This window comes from Pelmatolapia mariae, linkage group LG13, assembly GCF_036321145.2.
Source record: "Pelmatolapia mariae isolate MD_Pm_ZW linkage group LG13, Pm_UMD_F_2, whole genome shotgun sequence".
NCBI lineage: Eukaryota > Metazoa > Chordata > Actinopteri > Cichliformes > Cichlidae > Pelmatolapia > Pelmatolapia mariae.
The window spans coordinates 5,885,881-5,909,019 of NC_086238.1; the positions used below are offsets into that span (position 1 = coordinate 5,885,881).

The following is a 23,139-nucleotide window of genomic DNA, read 5'->3' on the forward strand; positions in this document are numbered from 1 at the left end:
TGTAGAGTTTAAAAGCAGTTTGTATATTATCTTTTTTCATCAGAATTAATATTGCGATTTGACTTACAGGCTACTGTAATCACATAGAGTGGCCCATTAAGATTAATAACCCTTCTAACGGTTCAATCCATCCCTCGGATGACCATTGCAGTCCGCTTGCTTGAAATATGTGTAATATCTATCTGTACTTTCTCCTCAAAGTTTAAAAGGCACATGTTTCATGAGCCATGTCCTATTGGGAAATGTCACAGCCAGGTCAGGTTATGACATAAATGTCACATGTGATGGTGACAGAATACTTGGACTAGGTGACACTAAAAGTTATTAACTTGGATGGGAGAGCTCATTTCTGTGAACCATGTTGTGAACCATAATTTGCCTGATTAAAGTGTCCTGGCAACTCGTGAATATTCATCAGTTCCACTTGTCTGGCTGTGAAGAGTGTGAAAAAAAAGAGTCATAGGAAAAAAATAGATGAGCTAGAATCACCAATGAGACAAATAAAAGATATTTGGGAAATTGACAAAAGAAAAAAGTTCAGCGTGCTCACCACATTGCGTTTTTACAATATGTGTATTTGACTTAAGATATATGTATGAAGAACAGTGTTGAAAAGCAAAAGGCAGTTTGAAAAAAGGCAGATTTGGACTGACAATTTGTAGTGAAGGAACAAGACTGATGGTCAGGTAAAGTAAGGTAAAGGTACAAAGAAAGACTTATTAGGAGTGATGGGAAGATAATAAGAGATTGAAAACCACATTAGGCTGAAAGAAGAAAGGGCCTATACAATGACAGAGTCCCTGAGAAATGAACACTGAGTCTGGACAGAAACCAGCAGAAATAATAAATAATTTAGGGAGGTCAATGCAAAAGAGGTAGATCAAAATGTCTGATTAGGAAAACTGATAAAGAGCATGTATTGAGGGGTGTTTGGTGAGGGACCTGGGGATACTTGAGTTTTGACCCGACAAAACCTCACAGCTTTATTGTCAGACGGCATATGAGCTCAATGTTTCCCCGGAGACTCATTGTCTGCCTCAGCATTGATGATTGTCCGGCTCTGAAAACTAGTAGGCAGCTCAGTGTCTCATGAATATTGATCTGATGCTTCACACAAGTATCCCCCATAGAAGAGGACCAAGGGTCACCTGAACTATTATTGTGATGGATATACTTCAAATGATCATTGATTTGACTCTGTAATGACAAAACAAGAAGGTTTTGTAGAAAATCAAATCTGTCTTTAATTGCTAAAAAAAGGATTAAAGTGTTGAAATCTTGAAATGACTACAATTATTAAAATATTTTGTGTTTTTTAATTTAAAAAAAAACATTAACTTAATTAATTCCGTTTTTTAACAGAAGTATTCAATGAATTTAGCTTTAGTTAAACATTAAACATTTATAAATTGATACAGAAAATTTACATTCTTAAAATGAAGATGACCAAATGAGTTTACATTTCAGCCTCACCATTTATCCCTTTTTAATATCCTGGATCTTTTCCCTTAAAACGATATCTGTTTCTCCTGTGTTATCTGATATGTTAATTGTTCAAAGAGTGGTTAAAGTCAAGCCCCTCTAAAGTTCTATCTTATTCAAATTTCCACTAAAATCCACAGTTTATCTCATTATTTCACATTGTGTAAATGTTGCAATCTAATATAATATGTGACTTTTCATAACTTGTATTCAGTGGAAAGGGGGAATTAAACTGCTTTGTCATCTTCACCTTTAGGAGGTGAGCGATGCAGACATCATGGAGCTAGTTCACAGCTCTCTGGGGCGAATGACCATCATTCGTCAGATCTTCCCGTTGTGGAGGGATACCAATGTTCGCTGTATGAGGAACAATCATCGCATCTCGTCTCTGCTCTGTGACCCTCAGGAAGGCTATCTACAGTCCCTGGAGGTAAAATATACTGAAATATGTACTTTTGAAGCATTACAGGATTGTCACTCAGACTATATTGATCTGCACGTTACCGTTTAACAAATGCAGTACAATCTATTAACTTTTTTTTAATCTTGTTTAATATGACAATCAAATTTTTTTTTTAAAAAATACTCTTTAGAGTAAGTTAAAGGGCTATTATACTAATGTCTGGCTCCATAAATCAGGACTCTGAAGATTCTTATCAATATCAGGTATTCTACAAAATATCTTATAACAATACTACATCAGAAATTTTAATGGTGAATAAAAAACTGTATAAATGCACTTAAGACAATATGATTTGAAGCCATGTGAATTATTACTTCATTTAGACAGTGGAAGGTTGACGTGATTCCTTAATCAAACATACATGTGAATACATTCTGTTATATTGTGTATAAACATTTAATAAGTCCCATACTGATACTCTGTTTATTTATATAAACAACCACTCTTATTTTTGTCCTTTTTCTCAGTGTGATTAAGTGTGTAATTTTGCACAACCAGACCAAATACTGGTGGCATATTGGAGTGTTAAACGGTTCCTTATCGTTTGCTTGAGGGTGACTGTAAAAGGTTATAAGTACCTGTTGTCAATTTGAATGCAGTCGATTACAGCAGATTTTAATGGAGATGGTTTCTTTTATTTTTTTCCTTTAATTAGGAAAAAGTAACAAAACAGGTAAAGAAAAATCTCTGTTCTTAAACCTTCATTGTCAGTGAAAATACTAAGTATGCTCGAAACACGTGCGTATACACCAGCAAAAAAACTACTTTCAGATTTTAATTAAGAGCCTTTAAAGATGCACAACATGGTAGCAGTGTGATGAACATTGTCACAGTGGGTTTTAGACTGATAGCAAGTTCATGCTTGTTCTTTTTTGTTCACTTTATTTTTCTGCCGTATGCATTTTGCTGTGGATTCTTTTAAGATAATAAATGTGTGCTTCAGGACCAACAAACTTATTTAATATACTTCATCCAGTACAAGTGACAGATAAAAGAAGCAGGATGTGGTTTTTTTTCTTGTTTGTGTTTACCACTAATTGCCTATATAAAGATCTGAGCGTAATTACTTACACAAATTTTCCCCGGTATTTGTAGTGACTGTACAGCATACGCATGCAACCATAGTGTAAAGTACAAGCATCTGCCAAGTGCCAATGAATACAAATACTAACTGATTATGCATGCAACAGAATATATATTAAACTCCCTTGGTACGATAATTATGAGGGACATGAATGCCCATGAATATCAATGACTGCAGCTTAGTGTGTCTAGAGACCAACTGGCAGAACAGAGCAAATTATTGTTTTAAATGAAGGAAAAGGGTTTTTTTTAATAACATGCAAATAAACTTAAGTGGCAATGAACCCAAATTACTGTAAACCCGAAATCAGCGCATTACTTGTTAATAAAATCTGATGCTGCAAGCTTAATAGAGGCTTCTGTAGTAAAAGGTATGCTCTAAAAATTCTGCTGTCTTTGATTCGTATTAAGGATTTATCAACCATCAACCAGAGGAAAGGTAAATTCAATCAGTGACAAGAAGGGTCAGTGTAGAAGACATGCCGTATGGCTTTCTTATCTTCCTTACACAATGTCATTCTCTTCTTTGAGTCTTTAAAGTAACCTCACTCACCCAGCCACTTATTGCTTTCAATACAGAGTTAAGAGTGGCTCCTTACACCTCTCACACTTTTGATCAATCCATCTGGAGTGAAATGGCTGTGTTCCCTGTAGCGCTATTGAAATGTTCACATTCCTTTTTATCCATACTCCGGACAGATGGCAAAACCATGTGGTGTGTGCACCCACAGTCCTTAATAATTCACATGAAAGAGGGTTAAATAACGGGTAATGGCCGTTTAAGCATTCATCAGAATTGCTAAACAGTGAGTAAAGTACAGTGCTTTACTGTACTAATAAGCCCTTTTTCAATGCTTCAGCTGTGGTGTGACCTTAGAAATCCAGAGATATCAAGCTGCATCTCACCTGGACTTAGCTTCTGACTCGGTGACCTTGGGGAGTTAACTTACATGATGTCTTACCACAGAGAAGCCACTGCTTGGAGTGGCAGCTACTATTGCCTCTCTGGATATTCTGCTGTGGGAGGATTTGACTTGACTTGACTCAGAGGAGCTATCAAATCCACTGTCACACTAAGACAGGAAGCATTTGACATGATTCCTCAAATGACACACTGCAATTGAATGGGACACTGAATTCATTAGGCATGTGATTACCGAGGCAGAAACAATTGTTGTTTTGGCGTCAGACTGCAGTGGCATCATGACCTTCGCCTCCTGAGAGTGTTTCATGGAAATTGTTTCACAGACGCAAAAAGTCAAATACCATCATTTTTCAGCAAATCAGCTTCAGTGCTCAAGTAGAAAGCTTCCTGCAACATAAATTTGGACAGTCATGAAAGAAGTAAGCAACGCGGTCTTCTTTTCATCACCAAAAGAGGTCCAGCTGTCGAAAGTCTTGTCATCATCAAAAGGCGTAGAGGCAATGTGTGGGCATCCTCCAGTTTGTTGTATGGCTGTGGATTCAAAGCAGAAAAGAGCATAGCATAATATGTCCATGTGCACATCTGCAAGGGAGTATAATTATGGTGTCACACTGTCAGACAAAAGAAGCAACTTCTCATAAGCTAAAACTATTTTCCCTCTTCTCTAGCAAGAGTTTATTATTCGCCAACAATATTCCTTTTTTTACAGCCCACCTCACCAGAATGAAAAACAAATACTTTTTACTTGTGTGCCACTGCTTTGAGTTTCAGCACCGAGACACTGTGATATTTCCTGCAGTCCTGAAAACTAATATTTGTTTTCTTGGCAGTATGCTGAGTTTGTGTGCTGTTCTGTGTTACAAAGAAGAAACCAAGAATACATTTTTTTTATTTTATTTTATTGTTTTCCCTCATCAGGTGTCCAATCTCTACTTGTATGATAGCGTTTTGATGCTGGCAAACGCCTTCTATAGGAAGCTTGAGGACAGGAAGTGGCACAGTATGGCCAGCCTTAACTGCATGAGGAAGTCTACCAAGCCATGGAATGGAGGATGGTCTATGTTGGACACTATTCAAAAGGTATCTGGGATTGAAGTCACTGTTGCTTTTTGTTTGGTTGGTTGGTTTTGGTTTGTTTTTAATATAGATACTGCTTTTTTTCCTTCTAGTTTTTCTTCTTCTAATAGCAGTTGCTTATGGAGTATTTTTTGTCACAGATGACTAAGAGTCAGAAATGCATAATGAAGAATTTAGAAGCATTAGCAGCTATAAAGGGGATTTTTACACTCAAAAGACAGAATGGTACAATGAACTATTCAGTTATTTTAAAAATGAAACCAGTTTTTATTTTGTGGAAGATTCTGGGCTTTGACGCCTTTGGTCAGACAGCCGTCTCTGTTCCCTCATTGAAATAAGGCGTAATATAGCAGAAAGTGGCTTGATGTCATCCATTTCAATCTGATAATGGAATTTTTCATTGTTGCAGAGAGTCATGCTGGTTTAATCTTAAGTGTGAGAGGAAATGAGCAAGTTGGGCATGACAAAACGGCAAAGAAAAATGGTGTTCATGGTAGTGGCTATCATATTGTTATGTTATGATATGACATGATCTAAGTGAACAAAATTTTCTCTTACACTTTAGGCTTCTTTCTAAAATGCATACAGCATTTTCGTGACTGGTTAGAGCTTCACAACAACACCACGTTTGGCTGAACTTTTCTAAATTGTTTTTGATAACCTCCTACTGTACCTAAAGGTCTTGTGGAATGGAATTCATAGGTTAAGGCTTATCATCTTAGAAGTTGCATACATTTTATGGAATGAAGGATGTTAAACAAAACTCTAAATTCATACAGTTCTGTGCAACAAAGCTCCATCTGAGCTTACGTTAAATGACTTTTTCTTTGAGAAGTAGTTGATTTTTTCTCTAGAGTCTATTCTATGAAGGAAGTTAATTGTTTAATCTAACTAAATTTTGATGAAAAATATTATGTGCAAAGATATTTATTTTGTGTAATAGAATATGTGTAGGCTATTTGTTGTTATTGTTATTATTATTTTTCCAATACCTGTAGATCGTAGACACAAGCACACACCTTACAGAACTTACCGCTGCTTCTTCCCTTTCTTTTTCATAACATCTCACACATTTAATACATTCTGCTGTTGTTTCAATAGGGGCGGATAAGTGGCCTGACTGGACTGATGGATTTCCGTGCCGAAGGCTCTAATTCTCATGTACAGTTTGAGATTCTTGGGACCAGCTACAGCGAGACATTTGGGAAAGATGTGAAACGGGTCAGTCTGGAAAATTTTATGTATACTTATTGTGCTTGTCTCTTGAGTCCTGGAAAATGTACCAAACACTTGGCAATTTTTTTGCAAGTTATGCCAGTAAAACAAAAGGAAAAACTTTTTTTAAACCTTACCTAAGAACAGAGACACAGAATCAGATTTATTGGGACATGTGTTCTCTTTTTCATATCCATAAGTAAGCATATAATATATTATACAGAATAATATATTGGATTTTGCAACATTTTCTTTTCACAACATCATATATTCTGTACATTAGAACACAAGCTAGTTCATTGGAATAGTGGTGGGTGTTTACTTAGTGTGACAATACAGAGTTTGTCACGCTAAACTTTTGTTTTACTGGCACTAAACTGTCAGGACAAATTGTTGTCCTGACAGTTTATTTTTCTCTGAATGTTTATTTATCGCACGTAACAGTTGTGGCTAACTTATTACCAGCGAGGACCCTCTAGGATATGTGTCCATGGGAATCAAAACTTGGTAAACCTTTTTATCAGATATCTTAAAGGTCCTTTGGGGGTTCTTGTTAGAGGATATATTCCATAGAAGCTGTCCACTTGTCTTTTGGTTTTGTATCGTCACTTCCCAATCTTTATTCTTTGGTTCAAAGCCCTGAAGCTAAATGGTTTTTTCCTGGTCCAGGGGGTGAATTAAATGAACTTACATGCAGGGCAGATACTCACCTGTACGCAAACCCCTGAAAGCTGTGGTCACAGGGATTAACTACTTGTCAATGAGGTGCCAGGTATTTGGGTGCCCTCTACTGGAGCTCTGGAATTAAACTGCTCTTTTTCCTATAGTCATCCATTTCATCACACCAACCATCTTGGCTTGTTCTACGATCCAAGAATTAAAATAAAAAGTGTGTGTATCTGTGTGTGTGTGTGAATATACTTTTATTATTAGGGTTATTATTAAAAAACATCATCTCTCATGATGGACACAGACATTTGCCTGCTTTCCATCAGGCTCTGTAAGTTGATTTTGGACTTTTTACTGCAAAACTTGTTTGATCTTTGTGGCGGTATAGAGCTGAAGTGAGAGATTGAGAGCATTATTTGTGCTCTCCTTTCTTAGCTGTAATTTGTTTGTCGCTGTTTGTCCTGATTCAGTCAGGGGCTTCTTCTTGAATGAAGAGGAATTGAGTTTCTTGGCAATCTATGTAGAGCAGGACTGACCAGAAGCAGTAATGAAGATTTAATCACCACTCAGCCTTACTGAAATCATGGAGCCAATTCATCATAATGTGGTCATTAGCATTAGCTAGGAGGACAGACACCCAGAGGAACATATATACACACTGTGCACTCCATAATAAACATGCACTGTACAGCCTGTTTATCTGTCTGAGATCCTCGTTGAATCTCAGAAACCTTCAAGCATACAGCCAGGCAAACATAGAACAGAGGCCAGAGAGCAAGCTAACATGTGGACGCTTATATCTCAAAATCATTAGAGGCACAAGGGGACAGCAAGGCCAGATAATGGGGACAGCAAGGTCAGATAATGGGGTGCCAGCTGCATTCAGTGCTGCTGTTCATTACCCGGTGTGTTCACTAGCTGGCAGAACCATTTACTCTGAGAAAACAGACATGAATTCATCTACCGCTCCTCTCTCTTTCTATGTATGACACTAATTATTATACCACACTAGAATGCCTCTGCAATATGATGCGGGTTCCTGTTTTTTCTTTTCTTTTTCTTTCCCAAGTTGGGTGTAAAAGTGAGTGCATGTTGCGCTCCACATGCCAACCCCTCTCCACCCTTGCCAGCCATCCCCATTCTGTCCCTTTTACTTCCCTTTTATCCTTTCTTCTCATTTCCCATCCTGCTCATCCTTCCCTCACTCTGGTCACTTCTTCCCTTCTTCACTAACCCTTTCTGCTCATTTTTCAGCCCTGGTTTCCTCCCTTTCCATCATCATTTATCTGCATTCAGTCCATTTTCTTCCCAGCCTGATAGGTCTTAGATGAGGCGTCTTTCTGGTTAGAAACTGTAATGAAGACTGAAATACTATTTCCTGGATGGCTACTGTGAGTTTTCTCCACCATCTAGAGCTGATGCAGAGTGATCGATGCTGTTGTTGTTGTTGTTTTGGTTTCCCAGTTTGCTCTTATTGATGTGTCAGCTCGTCTGTAAGCAGATATTGCTAATGACTTCCAGCTTACATGAAGCTCTCATAGAGAAAAGTCAATTCATTTGAATGTAATTGTTCCTTCAAGCCACTATCTTGCATGTATCATGCAGTAGTTATTCGCGAATGTGTCTACAGCAACAGCGCTGGTGTTAATGTATTATTCGGAACCGCTTTTTAACACACTTAAACTAAAAATATTACCCTACATTAAATATTACTGTATATCTGCTTGATAGCATCTTGGGCTGCTTTGAATTCTCTTCATTTGATTTTATGGTTGCAATGTTAGTCATGGAACTATAACATGCAGCAGCTATAGCTGATGTTCCCTTTGACACTGTGCCTAACTGTCCTATTTTGTAATGAAAATAATCTATGATATGGCAGCCTAAGAAATGTTTGTTTGCAACTAGATTCAGAGCTGGAAGATATTACGAACATACTTTAATCTAAAAATGTTCAAGTTTTGAGTCCTAACAGCAGTTCAGTTTGCCAAAATGTATATGCACAGTGTTTGCTAAATCTGGTAATTTAGCTGGTTATTAAAGTACATGCATCTTTTAAACTCCTCCCCAGGATACTAAAATGACTTTTTCATCAGCAGTTATAATCTGGTATGTCTGGCGACTAGCTTCTTGGCAGATTTAAGTAAAAATACACCAGATTCAGAAGAAAGTACATGTTAACAATTCTGGTTGCCAACACTTTCCTAAAACCTACCCAAGTGCTGCTAACTGGAGCAGTCTTTGCACCATATCAGACTGAGTCTGTGCGCTCATAATCCAGCCAAATCTGGCAACGTTGCATTGACCAAGCCAAGCTTAGACACCAGGGATCCAGGTGTATTTCCCATGGTTAAATCAGCCACTTAGTCTGGATAAAATCAACCTTTAAAGTTGTGACTTTTGATATTCATGATAGTAGATAGTAGGTTCACATGAGCTCTAACGTGGCTTGTTGCACGGCCATCTAAAAAGCAGGCATTCATTGATCGCTGATTTATTCATCCTCAACCCTATTTCTCATAGACCCATGAGGCAGAAATGACATTAAATAGTCTCTAAAGGGCACTTCTCTCTTTCCAACAATAGATCTGCAGGGGGTTGATAGGGCTGTTGATCTAGCGATTCATTTGCCAGGCTCTGAGATGTCTAGCTTCCGGAAACTCACTTTCTGGCTCCTGTGTTGTTTTCAAATCTCCTGTACCTACTTTGGTTTTAACCCACAGGTGGATAAAGACCAATGCTATGAGCTATGAGCATTTCACAAGCTAAAACCCAAATTAGGTAACCTTTATTTTAAATGTTATATCATAATGTACTTCTGGGCCAATTAAAATTAATTATTTTTGCTGGGTCTGTGCTCTCACCAGATCATTATTACATTTGGAAAGTAATAATTAAGTTTTTTTTTTTTTTACATATATTCAATCACAGGCCTCTGTAAGCAGTGCCAGACACCTGTTAATGCTGAAAATCCTCAGTTGACAATTGGCATTGATAAAATTAACAGCTTACTGAAGCTCCATTAACCATATCCAATTTATTTAGTTTGGTAAAGTTGCATAGTCAGAAATAAATAAATCAGAGAAGCATTGTAATCCTGTAACTTGTGCAACTGTTATCATGTGCAAATTGCCTTTTCTCACAAGTGTCTGCATGAAAGAAAAGCATTAAAACTGTCTGTACCCACTTACGCTTGTCTGACTGCCACACTGTGCTGACAAAAGTAAATCCTTCTGAGAGTCTCAAATAATTGGATGAAAAGTGGATGATATTCTCTTCATCCCTGAATGTATTTTCTCTTACATGCTTCAATCCATCATAAAAATAATACTGAACAAATGTTAACACCCTTATAACCGGTGATATGATTTTAAATGTGCAAAATCATCTGTTCTTTGTTCACTTTTCAGTAAATTTAATGAGTTGAAAACAGAACCAGTGCCCTACGTTTTATGTTAGCCTGCAAATTTGCATGTCACACCATCATATGTTCACAGTATTTTTAAAGTCGACACTGTATACAATGACTCAACGGATCTGCCTTTCTTCACCTTTTGTATGCAGTCATTTACTATAATAATTTATATAAAAAGAGAGGAAGGGTTATACCGCTGCTTGAATAACTGCACTCATCAAACTACTGTGGCACACATTGTACATTGTATTAAAAGTCTTAGTATAAATGCATGAATAGCAAATAACAGGGGAAAAAAACTGATCATTGAGTGCTTTTATTTTACTTCTGGTTTTCTTAAGGCAATGATTTCTATTCAAAAATGGGGTGAACTCATTTTCATTTTGTATTTCTTGTTCCTTTTCCGTTTTGTTCGTTTCTATTCCCCGTCATTTCATTTTTTTTTCCCACTGTCTGACACAGTTTTACAGACTAAATCCTGCTTCATGTTGCTTATTAGAGGTTAGAGTGATAGACCGGCGCCATGTCTGCCAAGCTCATTTTTAGTATATCAGGACAGATAAGATGTCTCTTGTCTTGGCTAATTTAAATGGCCAGCTTATTTTTCACTGTAGTGCTGATGATTAGAGTTAACAGAGTCAGTCCCACTCCAGTGTTTTCCTCTGGGATGGAGAAGGGCAAATGGAACATTAAAAATAAATAAGTATTGTGTCCATTTGGACAGACAAATCATGACAACACATCTGTGAATATTTATTATAGAGAAACTTTTGCAGCAGGGATAACTCTTGTCGCTACTGTCAGGGCACTGGTGCATTAAAATCTGTTTGGGTTTTGAGTTGAATGGCAGTATATAATTACAAACACTATTAGCTTGCTCTATCAATTTACCTTTCTTAAATTTTGAAATTTGAATTGTAGCTACAATAACCAGTGTAGCTTCAATTATCCTGTGACTTTTATTGCGTACTCTGATACAGTTTTTTTTCTATGCATTAAATTATTTACATTTACATTTTGTTATTTATATTTCTTGCACAGTCGTTGGGTGGCGCACCCACAATTTCATGATATATGCACAATGACAGTAAAGGGCTATTCTATTCTATTCTATTCTATTCTATGTTATACTATGGCAGATGAATGTAATTCCCACATCTAACAGACATTATTTCTTACTGTTTACCTTCCACAGTAAGCTCCAAAGCATATACCTATTTCTGAAAGAGTTCTTGCTTTCATCCATTAATTTTCACTTTCTATTTTGGTTTGCTCATTACCGGTTAGTGCAGTCACCTACTTTTCTTCGAGTGTTTGCAGTTTTATTTTTATTTTTTTGAATTCTGTTTCCTTGGTTATATTAAATATTGGCTAGAAAACTGCAAAGTGACTGATTATCACCACTTACTGTGTCTGCTTTTGAGTCACAAAACACATATGGGACACATACGTAATGGTATTATTCAGCTTTGACGTGTCAAGTTGGGTTATATACCTAACTAAATGTATAAAAAGTAGGAAGCACCAAGTTTTTGGAGCAGTATTCTAATAACAGAAATCAAACAGAAAATGTTTTGGTGCATTTTTTTTAGCCCTGCAACAGACTAGCGACCTTTCCAGGGTGTACCCGCCTCTAAAATAGCCTTCTAGGATAGGCTCCAGCCCCTGAATCTGATGCGTTGAAGAAAATGGATTGATGGACTTTTTTTTTAAATGGGAATATAGTATGTAAGGCAAACTTTTAAGGAGCAGGAGTCAGTATTTGTTTTGACCACCTTTAGTCCTTGTCACAGTTGTCGTTTCTTTAAGGAGTCAGGTATAATTCTCCAGACTTCTGACTGATAGCGTTCTATTGTGCGCTTTCCTATCCCATTCTGCTTTTCCTACACTGGCAGTGTTTATGGGATTATTATCATGCTGAAAAATGAAGTTGTTGCCAATCTGAAACTTTCTTGACGATAACGTGTGGTGGATCAATATCTGACAGCACTTTTCTACTAGACCTCTCTCCTGAGCTCCTCTGCACATATTGAGGACAATTTGAACCAACAATTTCAAGTTTGGATTCAACACCTGTTGCTGCTTAATTCCAGCCCAGTTTTTGTGTAATTTGGCACATTTCAACCTTTCTCTTTGTTTCTGTTTGTTCATAACTTGGCTGCATAACAGCCACAATTTCACTTAGACCATTTCTGATAAGGCTTCAGTGAATAGAAGATGGATTAACTGAAGAGCCAGATGCGTCTCTCAGGTCATGCGTCATAAAGCAAAAAATATATAGAAATTATGGGTGGCTCAATACTTTTGCACAGTCCAGCAGCATGGCATTTAATAAGAACGGTTGATTCAAGGACACCTAGAAAGGCTCACCTGACACAAGCAGTGACTGAGGTAGGCATACTCACATGATGAGTCAAACAAAGATTGTGGGTCAATAAGAAGCTTTCTTGTATGATGGGCTTGTCGATATGTAAGCACTTGGCTCACTAAACTAGCAAAAAGGACAAGCAGAATAGCTGCAACTAGCTCAAACTGTAGTTCCCTGTCCATAATGATGAACATTTAAAAGTTTCCATAAAATGGAACCAAATGCTCTCTGTTAGTTTTTTTTAGACCATCCAATAATTGAGACAGTAGTGGCGCTGTGAAAGGAGAGCTATCTGACTGCCATCCTTTTGTTGTTTTCAAATAGTCATTGGCATTTACTGAGCAACATTACAGATGATTATTTAAATCTATTGAGCATCATGACCATTAGCTAAATAGCAGCCTGTTTTTGTTGTGACTTTTTAAATGGTTTAGAGCATTCTCATTTGCACAATATCCTCCAAACAAAGCATACACCTTCCAAATAATTTAACACATGTAACTTTGTTTGAACTTAAATAAATAGCACGAGTAAAAGGACTGCAGGGGAGGTCTTCTAAGAAAAGTACATATCATCTTGATTAAAGATTGCCGGTGGTATAAACCGTCATTCAATTGCCGTTCAGGAGAAATCCTTTCATAGGAAACAGGTTAGGTTGATCTTTACTTTTTCACATCATTTTATTGTTGTATCATAAAAAAACCTGTAGGTTCTGCATCGATTTATGCTACTTAATGACTGAGTCAAAACAAAGACAATGGGAGGTTAGTACTAAAAAGTGGTTAGTATTACCTTATTATTATGTAAAGAAACATCTATGGCTCACCTTCATATAGTATTATAATTCTCTTCGGTGTATATTTACATTAAATTAGATGCAGTGTTGTCAAAGAATATTTATAAATTGTAACTATTTGAAACTGTTTTACTGATAATTTTCAGCTTTATTTATGCTTCAATGTATGAATTCGTACTTCAGTAGCAGCTGTGCTTTCTGTCTTCTCACATACTTGACATACACGTCACTATCAACATAGCCTCACCTCGAGAACGAGGCACAAATTGCGTGACATTTTCAGAGATTTGTGTGCCCTACTTGAACTTTTTATTAGAGCAAACATGTACCTCATTGTCAAATTAAAGCGTTGTTATATTTAACAAGTCACTCTTAATTAAGATTTGTTTCCCTCAGCGACATCGTAATTTTCCCAGTTGTTTCTTTGTGGAATTTATTCCCCGTGACTTCTTGGATTTCCTCCCATAGACTGAATACGGATCGGACTTCCTTAGAGTTCAAGTTCATAAGATCTGCAGTCCAAAATAAAATTAACAAAAAAATTATATTCACAAGGTGAACATTAGCCTCAGATAGAAGATTTGCTCATTCATTCAACAGTCCTGCAATGCGTAACTAAATGCTTAGGGATGCAAAGATGTTAGAAAAAGTTTAACCCTAATCAAACGGAGAGCTCGAAGGAGCAGGAAAAAAGTCATTTCACATCAAACAACAAAAATCAAACGACAAAAAACTATTTTTCTGTAATGCATCCTCTCTTGACATAAATGCCCATCCTTTTTCACTGTCACGTCCTCAGAAATCTCATCACATTTCCTTTATTTTTTGCAGACAGATTGCATTATTATGTTATAGTAAAGCAATTTTTAACCTACAAGTGACTTTTCAAAGCTGGTAATCAAAGCCCACCATGTGTTCATTCATTTGTTACTCTTTCAGATGCAAGAAGTGTGGCTTTGCTGTATATATTGTTTGTGACCTTCCTGGTGGCATGCTGGTGTGCAAAGCTCTGTGAAGTAGAAGTGTTCCTCTTTAGTGTTCTTCAGTTTACAGAGCACAGATTGGTCAGTGTTTTTCACTGAGGGCAAAGCTGCTCATGGAGAAAATAGACCCCTGTGAAGCAAGCAATGCAGACTGACATTTTGCCCCAGCACACACTTAGAAACACAAACATGCAAGCCAGTTGCATACTCCGATGATCCAAAGCATTATTACCACTTATATATGAGGCGAATAACGTCTGTTCTCCTACTCAGCATTAGTGCTGGGCGATATGACGATATATATCGTGTGGACGATAGAAAAGTGTCTATCGTGCCATTTGTCTTCTATCGTTTCTATCGTTTATAACCCGAATTTTACAAATTATTAGATAAAATATATCATTAACCCTTTACAACCGGTCGGAGCAGGCACACTCCGTTTTCCCTAACTATTTTTAAATCCCTGTAGAACTGGAACCACGTAAGGTAGCGCAATAATGTTTTTTTTGCATATGAAGCCGTAGCTTGCCCTAGGTCACAGTTTTCTTCCACATATAGCTTTGCAAAAATTGCATAAAAAGCACTTCCAGCAACAAAAACATAATATTCCAGACTTGCAGCAACAAAAACATAATATTCCAGAAACAGGCTTTGCCGATCCGATCAGCTGTTCATAGCTTCCTAGGTTGGAATATAAGTCAGCGTGAACTATCGCATGTCCGCCATTACCTGTCCGAAACCGGAAGTGACGTCATTTCGCGGAAAATGTAGTTTTTTAAGCTTCAAAGCCTATGTTGGTGTTTTTAAAAGTCATGTTTGACTTTATGCTCTTCTGTATCGTTTCTGGGATGCTTAGAAGTCAAATTACACTGTTGTAAATAGTTTATTTTGATGCACATGCTGTGTTTTTGCAAATTTGCATTTATTTATTTTCATTTTTCCTGTAGTATATAAAAATTTGTGTATCTCAAACATAAAACTATGAACACACTCAAAATAAATTTCTCGTGGTTGGAAACTATTTTGTGCAACTTTTTTGTATTTACAGTTTTGAGGGATACGCCTCTTAAATTTCTCTAACTAGAAATATATGTTAAAAAAAAAAAGATTTTCAATTTTTTTGTAGTTTATTGCACTTTTTTGCAATTTATGTAGTTAATATGGACTTAATGCATACATATTATTAAAATTTGGGCTATACGGTTGTATTGATGTATAGCAACTTGAAATGCTCCCACAAATGGCACTACAGCATGTAAAATGTAAAGATAAGCTCTGGCGGACTTGGTTCTATGGTAGGTCTTAAAGGGTTAAATAGCCTGTGGCAAATATATTAGTGTTGTCTTCTCACTATACATACTCTGAACTTTATGCAAGAGAAAATAAAGTATAAAAAAATGATATTTTTCGCAAAGAAACTCTGTCTTGTGGTTTTGCAACATGGTACTGCTTTACGTGCACCCGGATTTGCGACATGCTTTACGGTAACTCAAAACAAAGACTGCACCCTCTCCACTCGCTGTTTAAAGACTGCATACTTTCCAGATGACCACAGGTCAGGTGGTATATCGTGATATATATCGTTATCGTGATATAAAATAATTCATATCGTGATAAATATTTTTTCCATATCGCCCAGCACTACTCAGCATGTTGGATGCGAGACAAATGGACAAATGTGAGTTTGATTGGCGCATCTCAGAAAGAAAGAGGCTTAGGGGGGTGTCTCAAAACATGAACTGGTGATAGGGTGTGGACTGATGGGCTCGAACAAGTCTGATCCATCTTTGATCCACCTTGATCCACCATGAACTTGAACAAGTTGACTATTACAGTAGAAGTGTTGAATACATGCTTTCAGAGCTATGCTCATAACCTTTGTAAGGTTCATATATTTCTAACAAAACATGATTTAATGCAAGAGATGACATTTTAGTCATGCATATGTGACTAAACACAAACAGTCATCCATGATCCTTGACTGTGCTTAGAAGTCACAATTCATCAGTGGAATCCTGCAGGAGGAGAAAACTGTTCACATACCAACAGAAGCTGGTGTGCTACAAGCATGATTCATTTCATCGATCATTTTGCAGTGAAGCTATACATAGCAATGAGAATTTGTAAACTTGCATGCTCTGCAGATGGGCTGTGAAGAACAAAAGATCCAGCTGATAATGAAATACACTTGTGATGTTTTATCAAAGCCTCTGTGATTGCCTCAGATACTTGCTTTTTATTTACAGATGGATGCTTTTGTTGCTCCCTTTTTTGTCTGCAGTAATTGTTGCTTTCTCTTGATGGTGTTGTTGTTTGTAATTTTAAGTTTGCATTTGTGAATGGTGTAAGTGACTTTTTTCTTCATTTTGTTTTTCTTATAAAACATTTAGTCAAATGGAACATTGCAAGAACAATAGACAATAGATACAAAATAACACCTAACATAAGATTATTAACACACTTCATTACACTAATATAATCATATTTTAATACTCAAACATGCCTTATGTATGTTTATATGAAACACAGAAAGACCATTGGTGCTCACGTGTTCTATGTAGTAGTTTGGACAATGATCAAACAACTGAGGAAGTTTTTCAAAATCCTTTTGAGAACACAGATGGGCCTGGATTGCAGAAGGTCTAACTGTCTGTTCAGCATGTGACAGTTTTCTTTGGCATAAGATTTGCCGGTTACATTTGTGTTCATTATAGTGTTATCATCGGCTGGCTCAGCATCCACTGAGCGAGGTTAGGTGGAATAAGCTAACTAAATGCTTAAAAACATTAAAAAAATCTTCTTAGAAATTTAAAAAATATAAAGCTGAAAATAATGATTTAAAATAAATGTTGGAATAAAATAAAACTCATATATGCTTTACTATATTTTAAATAGACTAATCTAACAAAACTATAATATGAATTTTGCATACTTTCTATAGCATACTGCTTTTTTTAATGTTTTCGCTGGAGCTCAATGTGCTGTTGGCAAAAAAGGTCTGTTGTCTGACCGTGGGCCACCATTCTTGTCCTGTCAGCTCAAATCTCAAAGACCACTCCAAATGACACATCAGATCCTTGAGAATTCTTGTCCAGCTAGCAGCACTGATTAAGAATTTAACAAACACTAGACTCACAGACGTGAGGTGTGGCTCAAAAAGTTGATAGTGTGGAATGAGAGTTTTAAAGTCAAGCGATATCTTAGACTCGAGACACAAACTCAAAGTGATGGTTCTGAAATTCTGTTTATCTGTTTTGTTTTTATTCTCAAATTTTCCACATGATGAGCTCAAAGTGCATAAAATATCCCCATCATATTCATTTTGCTTATCTTCATTCTTATTGCCACTTTCTTTGTGTGTGCGCGCCAATACATTTGTAGTTGAAAACATAGGAATTTAATATCCAACCAGTTTAGATGCTAATGTAGGCATTTGGCGACTCAGTTATGATTATCATTGCAGGGAAACAACACTATACAATACTTATACTTCAATACAAACACTTCAGCTCTCATGCTTGGTATTTATTCTGTTCTACCTGTAATAAATATATTACAGAGCTGTTCTTTAGAGGCTTGCTACCTGATAAGTTCTTATTCTTTCCTCATCTGTCTTATTTCTCTTTCTCCTTATTAGCTGGCAACTTGGGACTCCACTCGTGGTTTGAATGGTAGCCTAAAGGAGAATCGGATAGAAAGTGGTATGCATGGAGTAACACTCAAGATTGTAACATTACTGGTAAGTTGTGGGAGTACAGCGAATCTATTAACACTTGAACTGCGTAGGCAAATATCTGAGAAAGAAACAAACACCAAAATATAAGCAAACACATTTGTTAGTTTTTTCTTTTTACCCACAAATTAAGCATGAGTGTTTCTGTAGGACACACACTAGAACAGTTTCGCTGCATTGTTTTCAGATATTCATACATTAACCCTACATATTTTTGACATTACCTGGGGTTTCCATCATAAAGTTTGCTGTTGATAATTATCTGCAATTTGTGTGGATTTTATTCTTTTTTTGCAATAAATATTTTCATTTCCAGGTTAGCTCAAATATCTCGGGTGCACAGCATGAAGCAAAAACTTTATGTACATGATACACAACGCTGCATATTTCTTTAAAGCTTGAATTTCAACATAAACTAAATACAACAGAACAAACAGATGAGTGAAACTTGATCCCTTGGCTAGTAAAGTCATGTTTTTAAGCTGCAAAATACATCTTTGTGATATTTTAACTGAACCTCTGCAATCACGTGCAGCAGTTTGCTAAACATTCAGCATAAAATACAGAAAGGGGTACAATGAATATTTTTTCTACTCAAAATATTTATTTCATTCATTATAATCGTTATGAGAGAGGACACTGCACATTTTCTCTGTTTCAAAGTGAAATATTAAGTCGTGTTCTCTGTCTTGTCCTGAGAATGTAGCACAGCAGAAGCCTGCTAAACATCAGTCCTACACTGCAGCAGCTTTTCTTAGACCACTCATATTCTAGTAGCAAAGTCTCTAACCTTGTCCTCCCCCTCAGTCACTTCTCCACCTCCTCAGTCTCCATTTTTCCTCTTCTTCACACATGATTTACCTGCAGCTTATTCATTCACATGAGTTCAGCTAAGCTCTTTCCTGGCAGTGTCACTTAATCAAGTCATTTGCCCCTGCCCACTTAACCACCAGCACCACAACCACCCCTACTTCCCTGTCCCCCTCCTGTTTTTCTCAGCTCGCCTTAGTCCACCTTCACCCATTTAATTCTGCCCTGACACTTTCAACCCATAAAGAAGAACCAGGAGTCGGTGCAATAAATTCACAATAGCAATTTCCACGTTGATGACCCATAGCATTTGTCATGGCGCCATGTGTTACGGGTCAACAGTTGCTAAGGAAACTATTTTATTAAGATTAAAGTAGATCACCCAAAAGCTCGTCATAAAGGTGTCACCCTGCTGTTCTTAAGATGACTGACTGTGTCCTCGCTTCAGTTGCCAATCTGGCCCTTAGGGGATTTTGGTGCATTTTGATAAATGACATTCCTGTCATTAAGCACACACACACACACACACACACACACACACACACACACACACACACACACACACACATACTCTACTCTTTTCAAAGTTTAAGTCTAAATCCATGGCCTTGGAGATAAAATTCACACTTTTCTCAAGATTATGATAACATGAGTAGCAGATTACCTAAAAACTCATTTACTATATGACACAATATTGTTTCAAACAGGAAGAACCTTTTGTGATGGTGGCAGAAAATATTCTGGGTCAACCCAAGAGATACAAGGGTTTCTCCATTGACGTGCTGGATGCCCTCGCTAAGATCCTGGGCTTCAAGTATGATATCTACCAAGTTGGAGATGGGAAATATGGCTCAGCACTCCCTAATGGATCCTGGAATGGCATGATTGGAGAGCTCATTGGCAAGGTTAGTGGGTTTTACTTTTTATCTCACTCAATCAATGTCCAGATTTCAGTCCAAATAATTTTTTCTGGGAGTCATGCCATTTTTATTTTGTTCTGAAATAGAAACCTAATAATGAGGCTTAGTAATAAAAAAAAAAAGAAAAAGAAAGAGAGAAAGAAAGAATCAAACAAACTTTTCTTTTTTTTGTAGTCGGTGTCATCCCAGTTTGATTGAATGGGTCTGAATACTGCTGTTGGAATGGATCCCTGACAAATACTGTTATGATTCATAATAATAATGGAATTTAAATTCAATTTAATAAAGGCAGAAGTGTATATATATTGTGCACTGTACATAATGTCTGTATAAACTTTCTTAGAGTCTTGTATACTGTATATGACAGCATGATACATGTTATTACTTAATTCAACTGTTTATCTGAGTGAGCTGTGTGATTTGTTAAATGCAGAAGGAACATTTTCAATGCTACAATAACACAGAATAACCATACAGACTATTCAGCAATGTAGCAGGTTAGTTATGAGGGATGTTTCATGTAATCATTACAGAAGTTTCAGGTTTTTCTTCTGCTGAGGGCACGAATCGGCAGAGAGAAATTGTCTAAGTGAGGACTTGAGTTGAGATGATAGCAAATTCCTGTCTCTTTTTTTCCTGTATATCCATTTTTAAATTGAAAATGTGGACTGAAAGAGGTTCTTGAGGTTTATCAGTGTTATTGTGAAGAATGAAAAGATGGCACATAACAAATTTCCTTCCAATTTAGCCCCTCCATTTGGAGCAGTGTCACAGAAACACCACGCTAATGGTTTGTCTAGAGAATAAGACGCAAGGTTTTCACACTGTCAGAAAGGATAATTCCTGTGTCAGTGTACATATTAGATACAAGCTTGGAGGCCTTTTATATACACAGGCAAATGATTTTACAGACACACAAGCCAATCTAATCTCCTAAATGTTGAGAAAAGATTCACTAATTAATGCAGGTCAAGTTAACTACATTCTTTCTGATACCTAACAAGATATGACAGTGTAATTATCCTCTGTTGATTTAAAATGGAATGTTAGAAAGTTGCTGAAAATGGAAACATATTATTCTTTGTTCACAGCGTGCTGACTTGGCAGTATCAGCAATCACCATCACGCCAGAGCGTGAGAGCGTGGTTGATTTCAGCAAACGCTACCTGGATTACTCAGTGGGAATTTTGATGCACAAGTCAGAAGAAAAGATCAACATTTTTTCTTTACTGGCACCATTTGATCTGGCAGTCTGGGCATGCATAGCTGCAGCCATCCCTGTGGTGGGCATCATGATCTTCCTGCTCAGGCGCATCCAAGCAGTGCGCTGCCAGAACAATACAGCCGGTCATCCACCACCTACCGTTTCCACTTCGCTTCAGAGTGCTATCTGGATTGTCTACGGTGCTTTTGTGCAACAAGGTGGGTAATAGAGTTTGTGTTAGTCAATGACAACATCCAAAAACAGCAATTGCACATCCTGAACAGTATTTGTCATAACAAAGAGTCAAGGCTTTGCAGGTTTTTGTTCCATAGTGACTGTATGAAAACCTGTCTGTATTTAGCCTTCAGTGGCATATCAGTGAAAACCACCAGTCAGGCAGTTTTGAATGTGAAACCTGACATGAAATAGAACAAGTCACGAAAAACAATTAAAATGCTTTAAGGGATTAATGACAAAAGAGCACAGTGACAAAGTCAAATCAAGTGAAGAACATATGTTAATGTCTATGGTCTGTGTAGAGAAAATGCTGATTCAGTAGTGAGTCAGTCTGGGGCACAGCGCCCACCTTAGCATTTTCTAAAGGTGCCCTTGACAAAGAGAGCATCCCATCTTTAGATCTGGTGGAGATCCAGGTATGTCCGCTGTGGATAAATGACTACTTCAGCAACTGATGTTAAAGCCTCAACTGCATCTGTCAAAGTCTGGCACATTGCCCGTGAGCCTTTTTTAACCCAACACCCACTATATTTCAAGAGAAGCTAAATTCCTCTCCTTTTTTCTGCCTCTCCCTCATTTCTGGCTCATGTTCCAACGTTGCCACTTTTTGTTTGAGTCAAGTGGATTGCATTTTTTCTTGGGGATGACGTAGGTCACTTTGATACGGATCTGACTGCTGATGCATAGTGTGCCATTGTCAGAGTGCATAAACTTGGCAATCATATCCCCCCACTGATTTTATAATGATATGCCAACACTTGGCTGGTTTTTGTTGTATGTTCGGTGCACAATGGACTATCTACGCCCAGACATGCTGACTTTTATCACTGCCTTTTTCAAGCAGGGACTACACTTCTTTTGTTCCAAAAGGAGGTCAGACCAAGGTAGAAAATTATCTGAAACTGTCTAGGAGAACAAATTAAACTAACACAATTTCCTTATGAATAAAGGGTTTAATCAATTTGTTTCTAAGATGAAAGAGACTGTACCACAGTGGACCATTGCAGTGGGGTAAAATCCAGTAAAGTTTCCAGAGCCACATTTCACATTCAATGACCTCAACAAATCAAAGCTGTATGTAATAAAAAATGACTGATGCCGCAGTGCTATGCATCTGACAAGGCCACAGATTTTTTGGGCTTTTTTCTTCCTTTTCCGAGCTGTCATAAGGGTGCAGTTGTGTTGATGGTGACACTTTTAGACAAATATGTTTTCATTACATTTCATATTCCTGAATCATTCAGATGGCATTTCTGTGGCTTTACACTTCAAAATTAGAATTTGTGCTGACATTTTTCTCATGCACCTCAAAAGCTGTTTCGGGATTGTTTTGCAGAGAATGTGTTGGTATGACAGGAGAAATACTGATGATAGCAAAGCTAATGTGATGAACCAGTCTCTTAACCTCAAGGAAAACAAGGAAAAGCAAGGATTAAAGATGTGGGTGAAAAGAGAAGGATGAATTTTAATGAGTAGCGTGTTCTTTGGGAAAATTTAAAAAAAAAAAAACAGTACCATTTCAGGGTAGATGGTTTTGAATACACAAAGCTCTCGGGAAAGTAAATTATTAAATCTTACAGTAATTATACAGAATCACCATGCAGACAGTCAGCTTCTCTGGTGTTTTATGCAAATATTAGCACAATTTTTAAGTAAAATTGCTTTAAAAAAAATATATATATATCTTAAAATCGTATTGGTAAAAAAAAAAAAATAAAATAGAGTCATTACATAAGGCATTATCATATGGCTCTCTTAC

At 37.0% G+C, this 23,139-nt stretch overlaps 1 protein-coding gene across 3 annotated transcripts in view; it reads left to right on the top strand.

The window, feature by feature from the left end:
* The window catches only part of grid1a (glutamate receptor, ionotropic, delta 1a), a 273,940-nt gene that overhangs the window by 234,822 nt on the left and 15,979 nt on the right, over positions 1 to 23,139 (top strand). For all 3 annotated transcript variants that reach the window (XM_063491391.1, XM_063491393.1, XM_063491392.1), the window contains exons 6-11: positions 1,739 to 1,912; positions 4,872 to 5,033; positions 6,132 to 6,251; positions 18,114 to 18,215; positions 19,727 to 19,924; positions 21,031 to 21,361. In XM_063491391.1, the coding sequence (XP_063347461.1) occupies positions 1,739 to 1,912; positions 4,872 to 5,033; positions 6,132 to 6,251; positions 18,114 to 18,215; positions 19,727 to 19,924; positions 21,031 to 21,361 (1,087 nt within the window). The remainder of the gene's footprint in view (positions 1 to 1,738; positions 1,913 to 4,871; positions 5,034 to 6,131; positions 6,252 to 18,113; positions 18,216 to 19,726; positions 19,925 to 21,030; positions 21,362 to 23,139) is intronic.